The following is a 20639-nucleotide window of genomic DNA, read 5'->3' as shown; positions in this document are numbered from 1 at the left end:
GTGAAGTCCGCCTGGCAGATGTAGGCAGCCTCCAAGAACGCGGCGCGGGCTACACACTCTACTGGTCTGGCAAGCCTTCGGATGAACGACGCCTATCTGGTGTAGGCTTCATGGTCAAGAGCTTCATTGCCTCCAAACTCGAAAACCTTCCGACAGGCCTCTCGGACCGAATCATGTCCATGCGACTCCCACTTCAAAACAAGCGTCACATCACCCTCATCAGTGTCTATGCTCCAACCCTCCAGGCGGAACCAGCAGAAAAGAACAAGTTCTACACCGACCTGCGCAACCTCATCCAACGTACCCCTACAGCCGACAAGGTTGTCATCCTGGGCGACTTCAACGCTCGTGTCGGCAAAGACTCAGAAACCTGGCCAGGAATCCTGGGCAAGCATGGCGTCGGCAAGTGCAACGACAATGGGCGCCTCCTGTTGGAGCTCTGCGCAGAACAGCGGCTTGTCATTACAAACACCCTTTTTCAGCAGAGGGACAGCCTTAAGACCACCTGGATGCATCCCCGATCCAAACACTGGCACCTCCTGGACTACATCCTGCTGCGAGAAAGTGACAAACAAGATGTGCTCCACACCAGGGTCATGCCTAGCGCGGAATGCCACACTGACCACCGGCTGGTTCGCTGCAAGCTCAACCTTCACTTCAAGCCAAAGCCCAGGAACAATAAAGCCCCCAGAAAGAGGTTCAATGTTGGAAAACTGCAGTCAGACGAAGCGAGAGGAAACTTCCAGGCAAACCTCAAAGCAAAGCTCGACGTTGCAACCCGCCTCACGGACCCGTCCCCCGAAACCCTCTGGGATCAGTTGAAGGCTACCATACTGCAATCCACTGAAGAGGTACTGGGCTTCTCCTCCAGGAAAAACAAGGACTGGTTTGACGAAAACAGCCAGGAATTCCAGGAGCTGCTGGCAAAGAAGCGAGCTGCCCACCAGGCTCACCTTACAAAGCCGTCCTGTCCAGAGAAGAAACAAGCCTTCCGTCGCGCATGCAGCCATCTTCAGCGCAAACTCCGGGAGATCCAAAATGAGTGGTGGACTAGCCTCGCCAAACGAACACAGCTCAGCGCGGACATTGGCGACTTCAGGGGTTTCTACGAGGCTCTAAAGGCTGTGTACGGCCCCTCACCCCAAGTCCAAAGCCCGCTGCGCAGCTCAGACGGCAAAGTCCTCCTCAGCGACAAGATCTCCATCCTCAACCGATGGTCAGACACTTCCAATCTCTTTTCAGTACCAACCGCTCAGTCCAAGATTCCGCCCTGCTCCAGCTCCCTCAACAGCCCCTAAGGCTAGAGCTGGATGAGGTTCCCACCCTGGATGAGACATATAAGGCAATCGAACAACTGAAAAGTGGCAAAGCAGCAGGTATGGATGGAATCCCCCCAGAAGTCTGGAAGGCTGGCGGCAAAACTCTGCATGCCAAACTGCATGAGTTTTTCAAGCTTTGTTGGGACCAAGGTAAACTGCCTCAGGATCTTCGTGATGCCACCATCATCACCCTGTACAAAAACAAAGGCGAGAAATCAGACTGCTCAAACTACAGGGGAATCACGTTGCTCTCCATTGCAGGCAAAATCTTCGCTAGGATTCTACTAAATAGAATAATACCTAGTGTCGCTGAGAATATTCTCCCAGAATCACAGTGCGGCTTTCGCGCAAACAGAGGAACCACTGACATGGTCTTTGCCCTCAGACAGCTCCAAGAAAAGTGCAGAGAACAAAACAAAGGACTCTACATCACCTTTGTTGACCTCACCAAAGCCTTCGACACCGTGAGCAGGAAAGGGCTTTGGCAAATACTAGAGCGCATCGGATGTCCCCCAAAGTTCCTCAACATGATTATCCAACTGCACGAAAACCAACAAGGTCGGGTCAGATACAGCAATGAGCTCTCTGAACCCTTCTCCATTAACAATGGCGTGAAGCAAGGCTGTGTTCTCGCACCAACCCTCTTTTCAATCTTCTTCAGCATGATGCTGAACCAAGCCATGAAAGACCCCAACAATGAAGACGCTGTTTACATCCGGTACCGCACGGATGGCAGTCTCTTCAATCTGAGGCGCCTGCAAGCTCACACCAAGACACAAGAGAAACTTGTCCGTGAACTACTCTTTGCAGATGATGCCGCTTTAGTTGCCCATTCAGAGCCAGCTCTTCAGCGCTTGACGTCCTGCTTTGCGGAAACTGCCAAAATGTTTGGCCTGGAAGTCAGCCTGAAGAAAACTGAGGTCCTCCATCAGCCAGCTCCCCACCATGACTACCAGCCCCCCCACATCTCCATCGGGCACACAAAACTCAAAACGGTCAACCAGTTTACCTATCTCGGCTGCACCATTTCATTAGATGCAAGGATCGACAATGAGATAGACAACAGACTCGCCAAGGCAAATAGCGCCTTTGGAAGACTACACAAAAGAGTCTGGAAAAACAACCAACTGAAAAACCTCACAAAGATAAGCGTATACAGAGCCGTTGTCATACCCACACTCCTGTTCGGCTCCGAATCATGGGTCCTCTACCGGCACCACCTACGGCTCCTAGAACGCTTCCACCAGCGTTGTCTCCGCTCCATCCTCAACATCCATTGGAGCGCTCACACCCCTAACGTCGAGGTACTCGAGATGGCAGAGGTCGACAGCATCGAGTCCACGCTGCTGAAGATCCAACTGCGCTGGATGGGTCACGTCTCCAGAATGGAGGACCATCGCCTTCCCAAGATCGTATTATATGGCGAGCTCTCCACTGGCCACCGTGACAGAGGTGCACCAAAGAAAAGGTACAAGGACTGCCTAAAGAAATCTCTTGGTGCCTGCCACATTGACCACCGCCAGTGGGCTGATAACGCCTCAAACCGTGCATCTTGGCGCCTCACAGTTTGGCGGGCAGCAGCCTCCTTTGAAGAAGACCGCAGAGCCCACCTCACTGACAAAAGGCAAAGGAGGAAAAACCCAACACCCAACCCCAACCAACCAATTTTCCCTTGCAACCGCTGCAATCGTGTCTGCCTGTCCCGCATCGGACTGGTCAGCCACAAACGAGCCTGCAGCTGACGTGGACTTTTTACCCCCTCCATAAATCTTCGTCCGCGAAGCCAAGCCAAAGAAAAAAAAAGAAAGAAAGAAAACATTAGACAAATATTTGTTAAAATAAATGATATTCACTTATTGCCAATAAAAATATATTCCAAATAAAAAGTTTTATATATCCCTTTTATAGGATTAAAAGTGTGGTTTTCCATATTAACCATATTAATTTCCATAATATTAACCATATTATACAGGGTATGGCTGTATTGAGTATAGGAGATGGGATGCTATGGTAAAGTTGTATAAGACATTGGTGAGACCAATTTGAAGTATTGTGTGCAGTTTTGGTCATCTAACTACAGGAAAGATATCAATAAGATAGTAAGAATGCAGAGAAGATTTACTAGGATGATACCCAGACTTCAGGAATGGAGTTATAGTGAAAGGTTAAACAGGTTAGGACTTTATTTCCTGGAGCGTAGATGAATGAGGAGAGATTTGATAGGCAAAGTAAATTTATGTAGGCTTTTTTTTTTCAGAGTAGATGAGATACAAACCAGAGGAGGAAAAAGTTTTCTATTATCCTCTGCGCTGCATTCACTACTGTGATGCATTCAGCAAATATACTTTTGATAGTGCAGCTATAGAAGTTGTTGAGAGACAAAGGAGGCATGCCGAACTTCCATAGTCTTCCAAGGAAGTAGAGGTGCACTATGTTCTTTTGGACTTCATGTCACCATCTTTGTCACTTGTTATTGGAGATCGTTACTTCTAAGAACTTGAAGCTATCTACTCTTCTGTTTGGAGCAAAGAAGGATGTTAGTTGATTTAATAAGGTCCACAAGATTCTGAGAAGCATAGAGGTAGCCAGCAGTGCCTTTTTTCCAGGGTGGGAGTAGCAAACACTAGAGGACACCTGTACAACGAGAAGGGAGGGAAGTTTATGGAAGACATCAGGAATTTTTTTTCAGAGAATTGTGGGCACCTAGAATGCCATGCCTTGCATTCTAGGTGGTGGTGGAGGCTGAAACATTAGGGGCATTTAAGAGACTCTTAGACTGGCACAAAGATGAAAGAAAACTAGAGGGTTACAAGGTAAGAAGGGTTTTTTTTTGTTAGAAATATGTTGGCACATTGAGGGCCGAATGGCCTGTAATTTTCTATGACATGGGTTAAGAGTGAAAGGGGAAAAGTTTAGGGAAGTGGTTTTCAAACTTTTTTATTTCCACTCACATACCACTTTAAGTAATCCTTATGCCATTGGAGCTCTATGATTAGCAAGGGAGTAGGGAATAAAGGTTGTGTGAGTGTGAAAAAAAAGGTTGAGAACACTGCCCAAGACCCAATTGTTACTGAAATATTTTGCTTGAGAAAATATTAAAAAGTTTAAAAATCACTGTTTTAATTGTACCTAATTGACTCATTGTGTGCGCTGTTTTGTAACTCCAAAGGAAATGAGCCAATGACAATTTTTCTCAAGCAAAATATTTCAGTAACAATTGGGTCTAGAGCAGTGGTTCTCAACCTTCCTTTCCCACTCACATACCACCTTAAGCAATCCCTTACTAATCACAGAGAACTTATGGCATAGGGATTACTTGAAGTGGTATGTGAGTGGAAAGAAAAAGGTTGAGAACCATTACACTAGAAGGTCCAAGTGGTCCTGTTTCAGTGTTAGTAGTGTTGTGTGGTTTAGGACCAAGACATATTATTTCCTTTATTTACTGCTGTTCTCCACAGTTTTAAATATGTAATTAAACAATTCACAAGTGATTAAAATGCATATTCCAGATTTTATTAAATGTTATTTGGATACATTTTGGTTTGACCATATGGAAATTACAGCACTTTTTATAAATAGTTCCCCCATTTCAGAGCACCATAACGTTTGGGACATTTGGCTCCACAGGTGTTTGTGATTGCTCTGGGATGTTTAATTGCTTCTTTGGTGCAGGCTTTAGAGAGTTAAGCTTTCTTCTAAGCTTTTGATACTCTTTGGAGTCTGTAGTTGCTATTTTTCTACATGAGGACCAGAGATGTGCCAATGAATGTCAAAGAAGTTATCCTGAGGCTGAAAAACAAGAATAAAACAGTAAGAGGCTGCTCTGCAAGATGCAAACCACTAATTAGCCACAGAAAAAGGATGGCCAGATTACAGTTTGCCAAGAAGTATTTAAAAAAGCCTGCAGAATTTTGTAAAAAAGATTTTGTGGACAGATGAGACCAAGATTAACCTGTATTAGAGTGATGGCAAGAGTAAAGACTTGAGACATAAAGGACCTGCTCAAAACTAAAAGCATGCCACCTCATCTATGAAACATGATGGTGGAACTGTTATAGCCTGGGCATGTATGGCTGCCACAGGTACTGGTACACTTACCTTCATTGATGATGTAACTGCTGTTGGCAGAAGCAAAATGAATTCTAAGGTGTATAGAAACATCTCACCTGCTCTAAACTCATTGGATGGCACTTCATCCAACAGCAAGACAATGATCTCAAATGTACTGCTAAATCAAAAATGAGTTTTTCAAAGCTAAAAGTGGAAAATTCTTGACTCGCTGAAGAGAAAACTTAAGCCTCTGAAACAAGCAGGAGCTGAAGATGGCTGCAGTAGAGTCTTGGCAGAGCATCACCAGACAAGATACTCAGAATCTGATGATGTCTATTAATTTCATACTTAGAACAGCATAGTTCATGCTCAATTGAAGTAGCTGGGCAAATCACCCAAACCAACTAAAGTTGAGTAATAAATACTGGTCAAGGATGATTTAAAAAAAAATCAACCATTTATTTAATGTTTAAAGTTGCAGCAGCTGTAATATTCACAATATGGCCCCAATGTATGAAACCCAATAGTTGTCCATCCATCTACATCTATTGGTCTTTCAAGCGCATTGGGATAATGAAGGCTCACATCAGATGAGCTTATGCTCATGTACATCAGCAATTTGAGCCTGGTGGTATTTAAAATAAAATTTCTTTGGTTGGTGGGGGGTGGGGCCTTTGGAATTCTTCTTGTTTCCAAGACATGGGATGACTTGTAAGACTAATATTAAGTCTCTGGTCAACTTTTTCAGCCTCAAGCTGAATACAATTTTTTAGAAGATCTCAACAGGAAAATGATTGGCAATTTCAACTATAACCCTTTGAGATTGGGTAACTCTACAGAAGCCAGTGTAAAGAGGATAGGAAGGGATGGGTGGGACAGATGTCCTATGTGGGATTGGTAAACCAAGTATAAGAAAAAAAACATGATGGTCATGGTCAAAGGGAGCGAGAGGCAAAAAAAAAAACCCATGAGATCAGGTGGAGGTTCATACAGGGTGAAAGTGGGTGATTAGAAGCTACTGGTGCCAGAATCAGATGACAAAGTTGGTATGGAGTCCAGATAGAATGGGGGGAGGGAATGAAATTGAAATAATTCAATGGGGTAAGGGAGGTGGAGGAAATGGTACTAAACAAGGGCGGGGGGGGGGGGGGGTATTGCCCATCACCTCATCTTTTCTTCTCTCTCTACACTGATGAAGACAACAAAAAAAATTCCCAGGATAGACATCAATACCCAAGACCCTTTAAATATTATTTCAGGATTCAAATAACATCAACAATGTACTTGTTCTGTATGTTTTCACTCACTCACAAATACATTGGGGAGGGAACCCTCTTAAAATGAGTTCGTCCTCAAAATCCTAGGCACCCAAGGAGAGAAAGTGATAATTGGTTAGTTTCTCTCGCCCGATGGGTCGGAGATGGAGATAATTAACCAGTCACGCAAAAAAAAACCAGCCCAAAAAACCTTCTGATGTTGGAAGGTTTTTTTCCCCAACAAACGCCCACTCCCAGAATGGAAGAACCGAGTAGACCATTAATGAAAACGGGAGTGGATCCCACGACTCCGAAGGAGAACTTTGAAGGGAGGTGGGAGATCTGGAGGCCTCACCCTGCACCATGACATCTCCAGGGCACGTTTCCACCGTCCCCGGGTTGGCTGCTGCAGACGCGCTCTCCTTCCCTGCCCAGAAAGTGGGCGGGACCCAAGTGACGCCTCAGCCAACGAGCGACGTGGTGGCCGTGACGGCGCATGACACCCCCCCTCCCCAATAAACGTGAAGCGCGTCAAGATGGCGGCGTTGCGTTCGTTCCGGAAAGAGTAACGGTCGAAAGCAGAGGGAGGCCGGCTCCTGAGTTACTCGACGGCGATCCGGCCGGGCCCCAACGATCCTCGCTGGTGCCAAGCCACGAGACGCGAGGATGCGTTGCTGTGTCTGCGCGGGTGGCTGATTGCTCGCTGTGGGAAGGATGAACCAGAAGGTACGGGGGAGCCGCGCGACTGGAGGAAGAGGGGTTGACAGCGAGTCCTCCAGTTGAACTCGAAGGGGGTGGTCGCGGCGTCTTCCGCCGCCCTCCTCCCACAGTCGGGAGGGCTGCCGGCAACCGTGGGAGCGGAGACTGTGTGAGCTCGCCGAGTGGCACCGCATTGTCTGCAGCCGTGGACCACGCCTTGCCCTCTCCCAACCCCCTGCCCCGCCGCAGACACCTGCAGTGTGGGCGCGTAGGATGCTGCCGTGCCGGGCCGCAATCTCAACCCCCCCCCCCCTCCCCCGGGCGCACCTGGACGCTGCCCACTCCTCTCTTTCCCTTCCCCCTCCTCCTCTAACTGTCCGGAGTCCTGGGCTGTCAGACCTCTTCGTCGCTGAGGGCATCTTCGTTATTCAATCACTGTTAACATCAATATCCATGGCACGTTGGACCTCTTTTCCGCCCTACATGAGACAAGTCGGCCTTTCTCCGTTCAACCTTCTGTCCTATAACCAGGTTGCCCTCTCACCATAACCTCTTGATTTACAGAAATATCTGTTTTGATTGCATCTCACCATTGAAGCGATTTTCCTTTATTTCCCAAATATTGTTCCCCTTATTTTGAGACTGAGTTTGTTTCTTCTGCTACATCTACCCTGTTCTGTCCTCTAAGAATGTTTTGTTTCAATATCTCTCATGTTTCTCCCACACCTTGATTAAGGGCTTAAGTCCGAAACGTTGGTGCTGTATCTTCACCATTGCTACGTAAAGGCACTGTTTGACCTGCTGAGTTTCTCCAGCATTTGTGTGGTTTTTTTTCCCCCACTTAACAACAGTGTCACCAGAATCCTATGTTTTACCTTTTGTTTCAATATAATCGCACATTATATCTGTTGTCTTTTTTTAATTTTATTTTTGCACTCACTGTAAGGAGTGTGTAACACTTTGGGTATTGTTTCATTGAGGTCCTCCAATTATAGTAATACCCTACCGTGGTACATGGGTACTCTGTGATGAGTAAGGGATTGCATGTGGGTGGAAAGAAAGGTTGAAAATCACTGTTTTGACCGTACCTAATTGACTCGTTATGTGCCCAGTTTCATAACTCCAAAGGAAATAGGCCAATGACCATTTTTCTCAAGCAAAATATTTCAGTAACAATTGCATCTAGAGCAGTGATTCTCAACCTTCCCTTCCCACTCATATACCACTTTAAGCAATCCCTTACTAATCACAGAGCACCAATGGCATAGGGAATAATTAAAGTAGTATGTGAGTGGAAAGAAAAAGGTTGAGAACCACTGCCTTAATGAAATCATTTTTTAAAGTTGTGAATAGTTGGAGTCTAAGGATAGATTTCATTTAATTCCAGTTAGCAAAACTTAGGTCCTGTTTGTTGTTATTCCTGTAGTTTCTGTTTATCCATGGTAGTAAAACACCATCCTTGTTCTTACTAATATTCTGTCTGGGGCCTTGTTTTTTTTTAAATCTTAAAAATCCTAAATAACCACATCTACTATTTTCCTTCAATGACTCCACAAGAAAAAGATCCAAAGTAATCCAGTAGGCTAATCAATACGATTCCCTTTTGTAAATTCATATTTATTCTGTTCTATCATATTGTTTTGTAAATGTCTTCATAATACGACCTTTATTTAGAAATTCTTGGGTTTTCCCAGCTCTAATGCCTTGTTTTCTCACAGGAGACCATCAGAAAATAACCAGTGAATATTATTGTCATAAGTTGCTACATTATATTCTGAGATGTATATTGGAATTTCAGGGTCGTGGCTGATTAATTTAATTTTTATTACTATACCACTTGTATAGTTTTCTAGTATTTCTGTTTTGTTATTCACAAAATATTCAATTCCTCTGCCTATTCCATGATAAACTTTCCCCATTTGGATTCTAATTACCCTTGTCCTTTTTGCATATGTGTAAGAACTTTTTTTTCTCAGATATTTACTGCCCATCTTCCATTGCTTTACCAATTTTTTGGTTATCTTTTCAATTCAAAACCATTATCAACCTGTCCATGTTGCTTTTTCTCGCAACTTTTAGTTTAAAGTATCTTTAATTCTTTCTCCACCTTGATACCTTTGTGTGAGGAGAGAATGTATGGTTGTTGCAAATAATATTACAAATTCTTTAAATTCTAGCCAACCTGCCTTTCACATGTTTTTAAAATTACTGTTTTGTACATTTCATCTTCTGTTTTGTACCTTGTCCATGACTATTTGGAGTCTTACAAACAACTTTTCTTATAAAAGAAAGAACTTTTATAAAAGACAGCTGGGGCTGTCCATTTAAGATGGAAATTGGACAAACACGACCCTAGGAGGTTGAGGAAGAGCTGGGGCTGTCCATTTAAGATGGAGTCTCATAAACAAGTTTTCTGCCCCTTGATGCTCTTAACTCCACCTAAACAGATTTTAATTTTGTACACAGTTTGTTGAGCCAAAATCCTTTCTGATCAGTGCTAATTTACCTTCTTTTCCTTTTGGGCACTGATATTCATTTATCTCCTAAATATCAAATATCTTGGATTGGTTAGCTTGTGTCCATGTTTTTGTAGTAACAATTAATTAAAACTTCTTTGAATACCTTTTTAATTTGTTCATCTTGAATTAATTTGGAATATGGATTAAAATTTAAGGTGAGAAGCAATTTATTGATATGAATTGAAGATTAGCAAGCTGACAAAAAAATGAGCATAAATAAGACTCCTATTTGATCAGATGAAACAGTGTGCCAATTGAGTTGAGAAACTGGATGGAACAATGTATGATTACTAAATTTGTTGATGCCAAATATGTTGGAAGTAAATTGTTAGGATAATGTGAGGGAGTGACAAAGGAACATGGGTTAAATGAATGGCAATGATCTAGAAAATTGAGTATAAAGTGAGAAAATGTGAAATTGTCCATTTAGTCAGGGCAAAAAACCAAACCAAACCGCATTATGTCAAGTGTGCAAGATTGAAGGCTTCTGGGATGTCCTTGTCCTGGTATGGGAAAGCAGATAATATTATGGTATATCAAAAATTGAATACAAAGGTGTTACTTTTATCAGAGAACATTTGGAGTACTGTTTATGGTCATGAGAACCAAGAGTTAGAAACATTGTGAATGCTTTAGGTCAATGGCCTTACAGCAGGTGAGTCTTTCTCTTTCTCCCACAAAAGATGCAAAACCTGCTAGTGTGCTAAACAGCATTTTCTGTTTGCAGATGCTGGAAATCTGAATTTCATTTTTGCTGCTTCAAGTATTGAATTGCTTCTTTATTGAAGCAAAGATGTGTTGGAAGCACTTCAGAAAAAAAGTTTTTTTGGATATGTGAAATAGACGTGTTGTGATGAAGAAAAAAATGGACAAACATGACCCTAGGAGGTTGAGGAAGAACTGGGGCTGTTCATTTAAGATGGAAGTTGGACAAACACGACCCTAGGAGGTTGCGAAAGAGCTGGGGCTGTCCATTTAAGATGGAAGTTGGACAAACATAACCCTAGGAGGTTGAGGAAGACCTAGGGCTGTCCATTTAAGATGGAAGTTGGACAAACATGACCCTAGGAGGTTGAGGAAGAGCTGGGGCTGTCCATTTAAGATGAAAGTTGGACAAACACGACCCAAGGAGGTTGAGGAAGAACTGGAGCTATCCTTTTAAGATGGAAGTTGGAAAGGGGAACAATTTTGCAGGTGAATGGTTTAAGCCTCCCAAATCTTTTATCAGTTCAGATGAATGCTAACTTCACTCATTGTAAAAGTTTCTTCTGAAGAGGTCTTTCCAGTTTCTCGTTTACCTTGTTCTATTTTTCAGGAGGTTGTTACGAAGGCCAGTTCAATGAAAATCTGTGTTTCAATTCTCCCAGATCAGTTCGGCTATCACTTGGAAAGCAGAAATAAAAAAGAAAATGCTAATGGTATTCAACACATCAGGTAGAAATTTTGGAGAGAGGGAGTAAGCATTTCAAGATGAGTTTTCAGCTGATCTGATTCTTTAACTGGTATATTATTTTTTATAATAACCTTCATCTTGTAAACAAAACTCTTATTCATGAGATGCAGAATTTTGACTACCTTTTTATGTTGTTATCTTAAATGAACAGCCCCAGTTCTTCCTCAGCCTCCTAGGGTTATGTTTGTCCATTTTTTTCTTCATCACAACATGTCTATTTCACATATCCAAAAAAACTTTTTTTTCTGAAGTGCTTCCAACACATCTTTGCTTCAATAAAGAACCAATTCAATACTTGAAGCAGCAAAAATGAAATTCAGATTTCCAGCATCTGCAAACAGAAAATGCTGTTTAGCACACTAGCAGGTCTTGCATCTTTTGTGGGAGAGAGAGAAAGACTCATCTGCTGTAAGGCCATTGACCTAACTGTGATCACTTTTATTTGTATATGGATGAGGTTCTAGGTATTGATTTAATGATTCATTGTTCTTGTGTTGTGAAAGATCCAAGATCTCTTGGACATTGTGCTTTCGTTAACGAGTTTGGAGATGTGAACCATGAGCATTCCATTACAAATAATTGAATAAGCCAGGATCTTGCACTGCCATTCAACAAGATTGTGATTAATCCAGTCATGGCATCATCACCACTTCTGCCCTCTCTGCAAGGGTTATCCTTGATTCAAGACTAAAGTTTGTCATATGTGATATCCAGATGTGCCAGAATTCTTGTTTGCTTCACCACACAAGTACAGAAGATGTACAAACTACAAAAGTGTAAGCTTCAGCCTATCCGTACATCTAGAATGAAATGTTTTGTATTTTGCTCCTGCATATATTTTTCAAAATAGTTAAAAGGAGAAGTTGATTAGGGTAGGTTTTTATTCTGAAGACCATAGAAAGTGAAGGAGTGTGAAATTCTCATAAGGATTTTTCACTTATTTTAGAATTATTCAAGACAATGTACAAGTTGTATATGACTTGTATTCTGTATTGCGTTATATAATATCTAAACAATATATAAATGTAATATTTCTCTCTATCAAATTAATAACTTTTTAAAAGAAAAGAAAGCTGAGGAGTGACATTATAGAGATCTTTTAAAAACCTGAGGGGTGTGGAAAAAGTAAATGCTTACAGTTTATTTCCCAGGGTAGACAATTCCAAAACTAAAGAGCATATGTTTGATGTGAGAGGGAAGAGACCTAAAATGGACTTGAGGGGCAAATTTTCCACACGGGGTATTTCTGATTTGAAATAAGCTGCCAGAGAAAGAATAGAAGCGGGGACAGACACAACATTAAAAAGACATTTAGATGGATGGATGGATAGGAAGAGTTTAGAAGGTGTGGCCCAAATACAGGAAAATGGATTAGCCCAAAATGCCAACTTAGTTGGCCTGGACAAGTTGAGCTAAAGGGCCTGTTCTGTGCTCTAACTCGACAAGAACTTTTAAGGGTAGCACATTTAAAAAAAAAAAAAAATTAGACATACAGCAAGGTAATAGGCCATTTCAATCCATGAGCCCATGCTGCAGAATTATACCCAATTGACCTACAACCTATGTTTTGAAGTGTGGGAGGAAACTGAAGTCCAGAGGAAATCCATACAAACAGGGAGAACGTACAAACACCTGACAGACAGCTTGGGATTTGAAACCTGATCGGTGGCGCTGTAACAGCATTGCAAGCCAGGGTTTGTGGATCATTTGGGTGTAATTGGGCGACATGGGCTTGTGAGCTGAAATGCTGTATGTCTCATTTTGAAAAAAAAAATAAATTACTGCAATGTGCCAAGACACAGATAAATATAAAAGGATATATTATCATTCAGTGCAAGGAAAAAAGGTGATATTTCAATATTGCAAACAGATCTTTTGGTAATTCCAGAGTAGTTTATGGTTCTCATCATATGGGGAGGTCCAAGACCTCTGCTTTGAGGGGAAAAAAAATCTGTTTTTGTGTCTAGATGTGCTGGACTTTAGTTTTTTTCTACCTCAAGATCATAGTGAGAAGAGACCAAGGTGTAGACATTTTTTTTTGATGGCTGACTTTTTGAGGCAACATCTTGTGGATGGGAGGGCAGTGCCCATGATGGGCTTGGTTAGGTTTGCTAATTTCTGCAGCCTTCTTTGTTCCTTGTCACTTGAGTGTCTAAACCAGGTTGTGAGGTCAGCATTCAGCATACTGCTCTTTAGAGTTTAAATATGTCAATTATCCACCTTAATTCAGTGATGCTTCCTCAACAACTACCAGGAATTACAACTTTCAAAGCGTTTCAGTTCTCTGACAGAAGAAACTTCTTTGTGGCAATAGCCTTTCGTTTGAGAGAAAATTATTGGTGGAGAAATTCTCTCAGCATCCACACTGTCAATCCCCATCAGAATCCCATGTTTCAATGAGATTAGCTTCATGTTTTTTTTGCACTCCAATGATGAGGTGCAACTTTCCTTTATAATCCCTTTCATTTCAAGAGTGAACCTTCTCTGTACACTCTGAGACACACTGTCCTTGTTTAAATTGGGGGACCAAAACTCTGCTGGATTTTTTTGGATCTCAACAGTACCTTGTAAAGTTGATACTACAGTATATTGCTGATCTTTCATTCATTGCTCTTTTTTCTTATTTGATGCTTTAAAGTATTGCAGTAGGTCATAATTTTACTGCATTATTGATTGAGATTTTTGTCTAGAATTGGGTAGTGCCTTTAAACTGTGGGTTAAAAAAACTGCTTGACAATTTAAACAGACATAAAATAATCAAGCCACAGGAGGAACTACCAGGAATGTATCATATGCTTATCTCAAATAAATTTACCAAGTTTAAATGGCCAGGAGCAAAGAGATTTAAATTCTCTACTTATGGCAAAGGAAGTTAGTGGGGTAATGAGTTCATTACAGAGTAGTAAGTCGCCAAGAGTATATGGGTTTCCTTTAGTTTTACAAGAAATTTAAAGATCTTTTGATACCTTCATTTATGGGAGGTGTTAAATCAAGCATTGAAGGTACATTCTTTGCCTGATTCCTTTTCAGCTGCAATTATTACTGTGATACCAAAGAATGATAGAGACTTGTTGAGACCAGCATCATATAGACCAATTTCATTATTAAATGTTGATTGTAAGATAGTAGCTAAAATCATAGCAGATAGATCCAAAGTATTTATCAAAGTTGATACATATGGATCAAACTGAATTTGTTAAAGATCAGAAATCTGCAGACAATGTGGTAAGGTTGATTAGTTTAATGCATTTAGTTCAATAGAGGGGAGATTTCAGTGTTGCAGTGGCTTTAGATGCAAAAAAAAGCATTTGATAGATTAGAATGGGATTTCTTCTTTTGGAGACATGCTGATTAGGATCAATATTTATAGATTGAGTTAAAATGTTGTACAAGAACCCTAATGCAAAGGTAGTTATTAATGGTCAAGTTTCAGCACCTTTTTGTTGATTAAATCAAGTAGACAAGGTTGTCCATGGTCACCAGCTTTATTTTAGCAATTGAACTTTTAGCTGAACTAGATTATTGTTATTAAGGTGAACCAGGAAGAATATGAAATAAGTTTATTTGCAGATGATGTTTTGATTTACTTAACAGATTCTTTAAATTCTTTGCAATAGCTTAAAATTAGATTAAAGGAATACAGAGAAGTATATGGTTATAAAATTAATTGAAACAAAAGTGAAATTATGCCCTTAGTAAATGGGGATAATTCACAATGCAAGAAAATAATTCCATTTAAATAGCCAGGTGTTGAGATAAAATATTTAGGTATTGGTGTGGAACTACAGTTCAAAAAAAAATTAAATTAAATGACTTAGCATTATTAAAGAAAATAAGAGATGATTTGGAAAGATCGAATATGTTACCTATTACTTTAGTAGGTAGAGTAAATTGTTTTAAGATGACTGTATTTCCTACAATACAATATCTTTTTCAATTGATTCCAATTTCAATTACTCTTTTTTTAAGGAATTAAATGCTTGTGTTAGGAAATTTTTATGGAAAGGGAAAATGGCAGGAGTTTCTTTGGAAAAATTAACATGGAAGTATGATTTAGAGAGTTTGCGGCTCCCCAATTTGATGAACTATTATGAAGCAGGCTAGTTGCTGTTTATTAATGTAATGTATGATTTGAACAAAATTCCAGCTTGGATGAATATAGAACTTGGTAAAATAGTGAAGCAAATCCAGAAAACTTATAAATAGAATTCAAGAATGTTAATGTTAATAGTGGAAAGAGAAACTTCTATATTGAAACATTTAACTGTGCTTTGGAATAAGTTTGATAAAAGAGATTGGAGGAGGTGGTTTAATGTCAAGAAGAATACCCTTATTTCAAGATAGATTTGTTCCACTTTCTATGGGAAATCAATTTTTAAAAATTTGGCAATGTCATGGTATTAAGAAGATTGAAGATTGTTTTGAAGAGGGGAAATTTATTACTTTAGAAGAATGAAGGAGAAGTTAAATGTATCTGAGAAGATTGGATTTTATCAAGTTATGATTTTTTATGTGAAAACATTTGGTCAAGATCAGTTATTGCCAGCAGAGACAGAGGTGTAATGGAGATATTTCAGTAATGTATAGGTTGTTACAAAAACAAATTCAGAAAATAGGGGTACATAAATCAAGACTAAGATGGGAAGTAGATTTAAATATTCATACCAACACTGTAAATATGGACACCATATTTTCCAAAATATTTATTAATCTCTTTAAAATGGTGAATATAGGTTAGTACAATATATTTTTATTCATCAGTTATATTTGACACCACAAAAGGTAAATCCAAAAAGGTCTGGTTCAATTTATTTATGTTTTAGATGTGGACAAGAAGTTAGTACATTTTTGCATTCCACTTTGCAGTGTCCTAAGATCAAACCTTTTTGGATGGAAATAGGTAATTTATTAGAATGAATAATGGGGGTTAAATTCCTAAAGGATCCAATGTTATTTTTATTAGATGATATTAAAGCAGTCAAACCTAAATTAAAATTGAATATGTACTAAGTGAAGTTTGTTCAAGTTTCTTTAGCAATAGTGAGAAAATATATTGCTATAACTTGGAAGTCTGATCTAGATTTGGGATTGGAGAGGTGGCATGCAGAAGTTCAGAGTTGCATACCACTTGAGAAAATTACTTAAATTTAAGATATTAATATCATATTTTTGAAAATATGCTGCCCATATTTACCAAGAGTTGGTATGAATAAATGAAACTCAGACATACCCTCTCTCCTAAAATAGTTATCTGTATATTATTAGAAGCCTTATAATAAGGAAGGAATACCCCTATTTAAATTCTCTTGTCCCATATTTTTCTATCTTTTTCCTTTTGTTTTTGTAGGTTAGAGTGGGGGTTAAATAGGGTTTTTTTTCTTGTGTATACCACATGTATTTGTAATACAGGGTATTGTAAAATAAGTTTTTTTTTTAGGTTTTAAAATTTAAGTTTTTTAAAGGAATGTATCATATGAGATGCATATGAGATACAACCTCAGGTTTTAATGGATGCAGATAAGGCTGGTCACAAGTATTTTAAAAATATTGACAGAGGGATCAAAAGTAGTGAAAAATTGACCAAGGGAAATACTGACATTGGTAATCTGGAGATGAGTCAAGCAAGAACATAGAGACAAAAGCACATGCTTAACAAACTAGATGGGTTGGATTTTCTGGTCATTGACAAAATAGATGACCACTCCATTGATCTTAAACAATTTGCTGAAAAAATCTTGTTGATCCTTCTTCTGAAGTGATTTTCTGCCCTTTCAATGGCAAATGTTATTTCAAGGGACTTTTGACCGCACTTGTGATGCCAGTTGGTTCAGTAACCTATTACTATGAAAGTCAGGAATGGAAAAGTGGTCCAAGGCACAATAATCCTTGGGAATACTGAAAGTTCAAACATTCCCATGTAAGTAAATATTGGAAGCTAGTGTTTACTGTCTTTGAGCATAGTAATTGATGTAAACATTTCACTGCTTCATTGTTGGTCTTGATATAGTGCACAATGTAGAATACATGGTTGGCACAGAAAGATACAGTAGTGCAGCTAGTGGAACTGCAGTGCCAGAGATCCAGGATCAATCCTAATCTCGAGTGCAGTCTGTGTACAGAATCTTCACATTCTCCTGTGACCAAGTGGGCTTCAGCTGGTCTGGTTTTTCCCACCCAAAGACATGTAGGTTGGTAGGTTAATTGGCTGCTATAAATTGCTGGAGTATGAATCTAAATGTTAAAAATATAGAAAATAAAAAAAATAATGTGAGATTTGTGCAAATAGCTGGTTGATGGTCAGCAAAGGTTTGGTGGACCAAAGGCCTCTTTCCATGCTGTTTTAAGCTGATGCCATTGGGGCATTTATCTCAGACTTAGCAGAGATGATTTAGGAATGAAATATCCAATTGAGTTAAAAGATTGGAAGATCCCTAGAGTTGGGAGGAAAGAGTTCAATATTTTCCATTGTCTTAATTTTTTTAATCATGTGTACTTCATGTTTACTAGAGTTAAAAAAAAAAAATAATAATCTTGTCTTGTACAACTTGGGTAAGAGATGGGACTGTGTTCCACCTTTCAAAGTTGTTCAGATTTTCTGGAGTGCTTGGTATGTGCAGTATACTACTTTGGGTCTCTCAATCCCTTCCTATACATTTGCTAATGGACAGTCAGCTTGTTTGACTCTCCACATCCACTCCAAGTAGATCAGTGCAGCCAGTGATCATAATTTATTCACTGATTTCAATAGCGTTCAGCCCCATAATTTTTGGATAAAAGATAGTCATAGATATTAAGCATGGAAACCGTACTCTTTGGTATAATATACCTATTGATATACCAATTGGTATAATATACTAATTGCCTATCTGAGCTGCATTTGCCTGCACCTGCATGGGCTTTAACTCTCTAAACCTATCCATGTACTTGTCTAAATTTGTCTTAAATGTACCTGCCTCTGCCACTGTCTTTAAAAAAAAAAAATCACCAAAAGGCATGTAACTATAAGCTTAACATCAGTGGGTGAAAATGCTTAAAGCTATTGTTAAGTAAAAATTGACGAGTCATCTGGATAAAAAATTGTTCCATCAGGCAGACCCACCATGGATTCCAAAAGAGGAGGTCCTTTTTGACAAATGTACTGGTGTTCATTAAGGATATAAGGAGCACAGTGGATAGAGGGGAACAGGTGGACCATGTATACTTGGAAATCAACAATGTGCCCTATAAAAGACATCTGTAAGATGAGAATGTGTGGATTTGGAGGTAATGATTTGGCATATAGAGAGGATTGGTTAACCAACAAAAGGCAGAGAATTAAGATAAATTGGGTGTTTACAATGTACATCAAAAATTTGCAGCAAAGAACTGACTTTGCTAAATTGAGTTGAAAAGCAAATTGTGCAAAAAAATGCTGAAAATCTGTAGAGATATGAATAGATTCAGTGAGTGGCAAGGGTCTGGCATATGGAGAACAATACTTGCAAGTTTGATTATCCAATTATTACAATATTTGAATAGTTAAAGGTGGTAACATAATGTTGTGCAGAGAAACCTGGGAGTGCTTGTGCATGAATCACAAAAGGTTGGTTTGTCGGTGCAAGAGGCAAAAGGCGCTGCTATATACAGCAACGCTGATGGTGGTGAAGAAGACCCATGCGGAGTGGGTGCCCTCTTCTAGAGGGTTCTACTCCCAAGTTCATCTACCAACTGCTCTGTGCATGTTTAAATGGCCTGTTAAAGGAGCTGACTGTTTCATTTTAAAATTCTGTGACCATGGGGTCTCGACTAAAGATGGCAGCACCTTTGTTCAGGAGCAGGCTCGAGCAGTTGCAGATGCTGTGGAAGCAGAGATTTGGCACCTGGCACCAGGAAGTGGGGAGACCCCTAGTTGGAAGAAGAGGAGATGACCCATGAAACAGTGACCACGGCAGCAGATAACACACAGGTGGGGGACTGTTGGTGGCTCGAGACGAAGAACCCATGCAGGCTGTTATCGACTGGGGTTAAGGGGCTATGACCAGGCTGTGGTCTGTTGGAGACAGCTAGTACCAGATACTGCAAGAGAGAAGTGAGAGAGGGAGCTGATGGCTTCCTGATTGAGTCAGAGGTTTGGATCTGGAGCTTGGGTTGACGACAGCTTGGACTGAAGGCTGTGTGGCTGAAGAGGCTGTGGGAATGCTGGAGGCGAATCCATGGAAACATGGTGGTGGGAGGGGGTAGGTGTGCGCTGGGGTGGGGGAGACTCTTTTGCTTCTCTTTTTCAGACTTTGAGGAGCCGGGTGATTTCTGCTGATGGTGAATCTTTGTCTTACGGTAGACTAACGAAATGTTGTCATATTAGTTTTTCTGTTTAAAAAAAACAATTGAGTCATTTAGAGGGATTGAATTAGAGTGGGAGGATCTGCTACAACAAGTATAGGATACTTGTGACTGTAAAAGGAGTATTGTGTGCAGTTCTCGAGTCAAATGGCTCTGCTGGTTTTGGAGATGATGCAGAGAAGGTTCATTCAGAGATGTGGGGGATTAACCTGAGGAGGAATTGAGTCACCTGGGATTATACTTGCTTGAATTCAGAAGAAACAGGCCATTTCAGCTCACTAGTCATGCTGCTTAATTTACACCCAATTAACCTACACCCACCCCCTCCCCTCCATAAGTTTCAAATGGTGGGAAGAAACCAGAGCTCCTGGGGAAACCCACGCAGACATGGGGAACATGTACAATTTCTTGACAAACCACACAGGATTTGAACCCCAGTCCTGATTGCTGTGGCTGTAAAGCTGTTGTGCGAACCACTTTGACCTGTGCTGTCCTATTGTCAAAGCAAAGCCAGCATTCCCTCAATCTTGGTGCGCTTTTTGGAAAACTAAAGGGCATCTTTCACTGATAATGTAAATTTGTGAAAGGGATAGATAAGATGGAGGCTAGTCATTTGTTTCCAGTGATAGATAAGACCAGCACTAGGGGATGTAGTGTCAAGGTCTGGAGGAGTAAATTTGGAACGGATAGGAGAAACTATTTTTTCCAGAGAATAGTGAATGTGTGGTATTTTCTATCCAAGTAAGTAGTTGAGGCTGCCTCATTAAGGGGTGGCATGGTTGGCGTAGCAGTTAGTGCCAATGATCGGCACTGAGTTTCAAATCCCGTGTTCTCCCTATGTCTGCATGGGTTTTCCCTGGGGGCACTGGTTTCCTCTCGCTGTTTGAAACGTACTGGATGTGTCGGTGTAAATTGGGTGGATCTGATTCATGGGCTGAAATGGCCTGATACCATGCTGAATGTTTAAATTTAAAATTTATGGTTGGATTGATTTTTGCATTGTCTTGAGTGTTTTGAGGAAAAG

At 40.5% G+C, this 20639-nt stretch overlaps 1 protein-coding gene and 1 long non-coding RNA gene across 11 annotated transcripts in view; one reads left to right on the top strand and one right to left on the bottom strand.

Annotated features, from left to right (window-relative positions):
- Positions 1-4810: 4810 nt before the first annotated feature.
- Positions 4811-7552, bottom strand: LOC138751495 (uncharacterized). The gene is made up of 2 exons (XR_011349986.1): positions 6981-7552; positions 4811-5108 (listed from the first exon to the last, which is right to left on the bottom strand). It is a non-coding gene; the product is annotated as an uncharacterized lncRNA (long non-coding RNA).
- The window catches only part of snx13 (sorting nexin 13), a 206626-nt gene continuing 193103 nt past the window's right edge, over positions 7117-20639 (top strand). For 4 of the 10 annotated variants that reach the window (XM_069913805.1, XM_069913804.1, XM_069913800.1 and 1 more), the window contains exon 1: positions 7526-7855. In XM_069913805.1, the coding sequence (XP_069769906.1) occupies positions 7598-7855 (258 nt within the window). In that variant the 5' untranslated portion in view covers positions 7526-7597. The other 6 variants (XM_069913806.1, XM_069913803.1, XM_069913813.1 and 3 more) reach the window with 5 other exon arrangements.

The sequence above is a fragment of the Narcine bancroftii genome, chromosome 1 (genome assembly GCF_036971445.1).
Source record: "Narcine bancroftii isolate sNarBan1 chromosome 1, sNarBan1.hap1, whole genome shotgun sequence".
NCBI lineage: Eukaryota > Metazoa > Chordata > Chondrichthyes > Torpediniformes > Narcinidae > Narcine > Narcine bancroftii.
The sequence above is the reverse complement of the archived record's forward strand: the minus strand, read 5'-3'. Positions and strand labels throughout refer to the sequence as shown.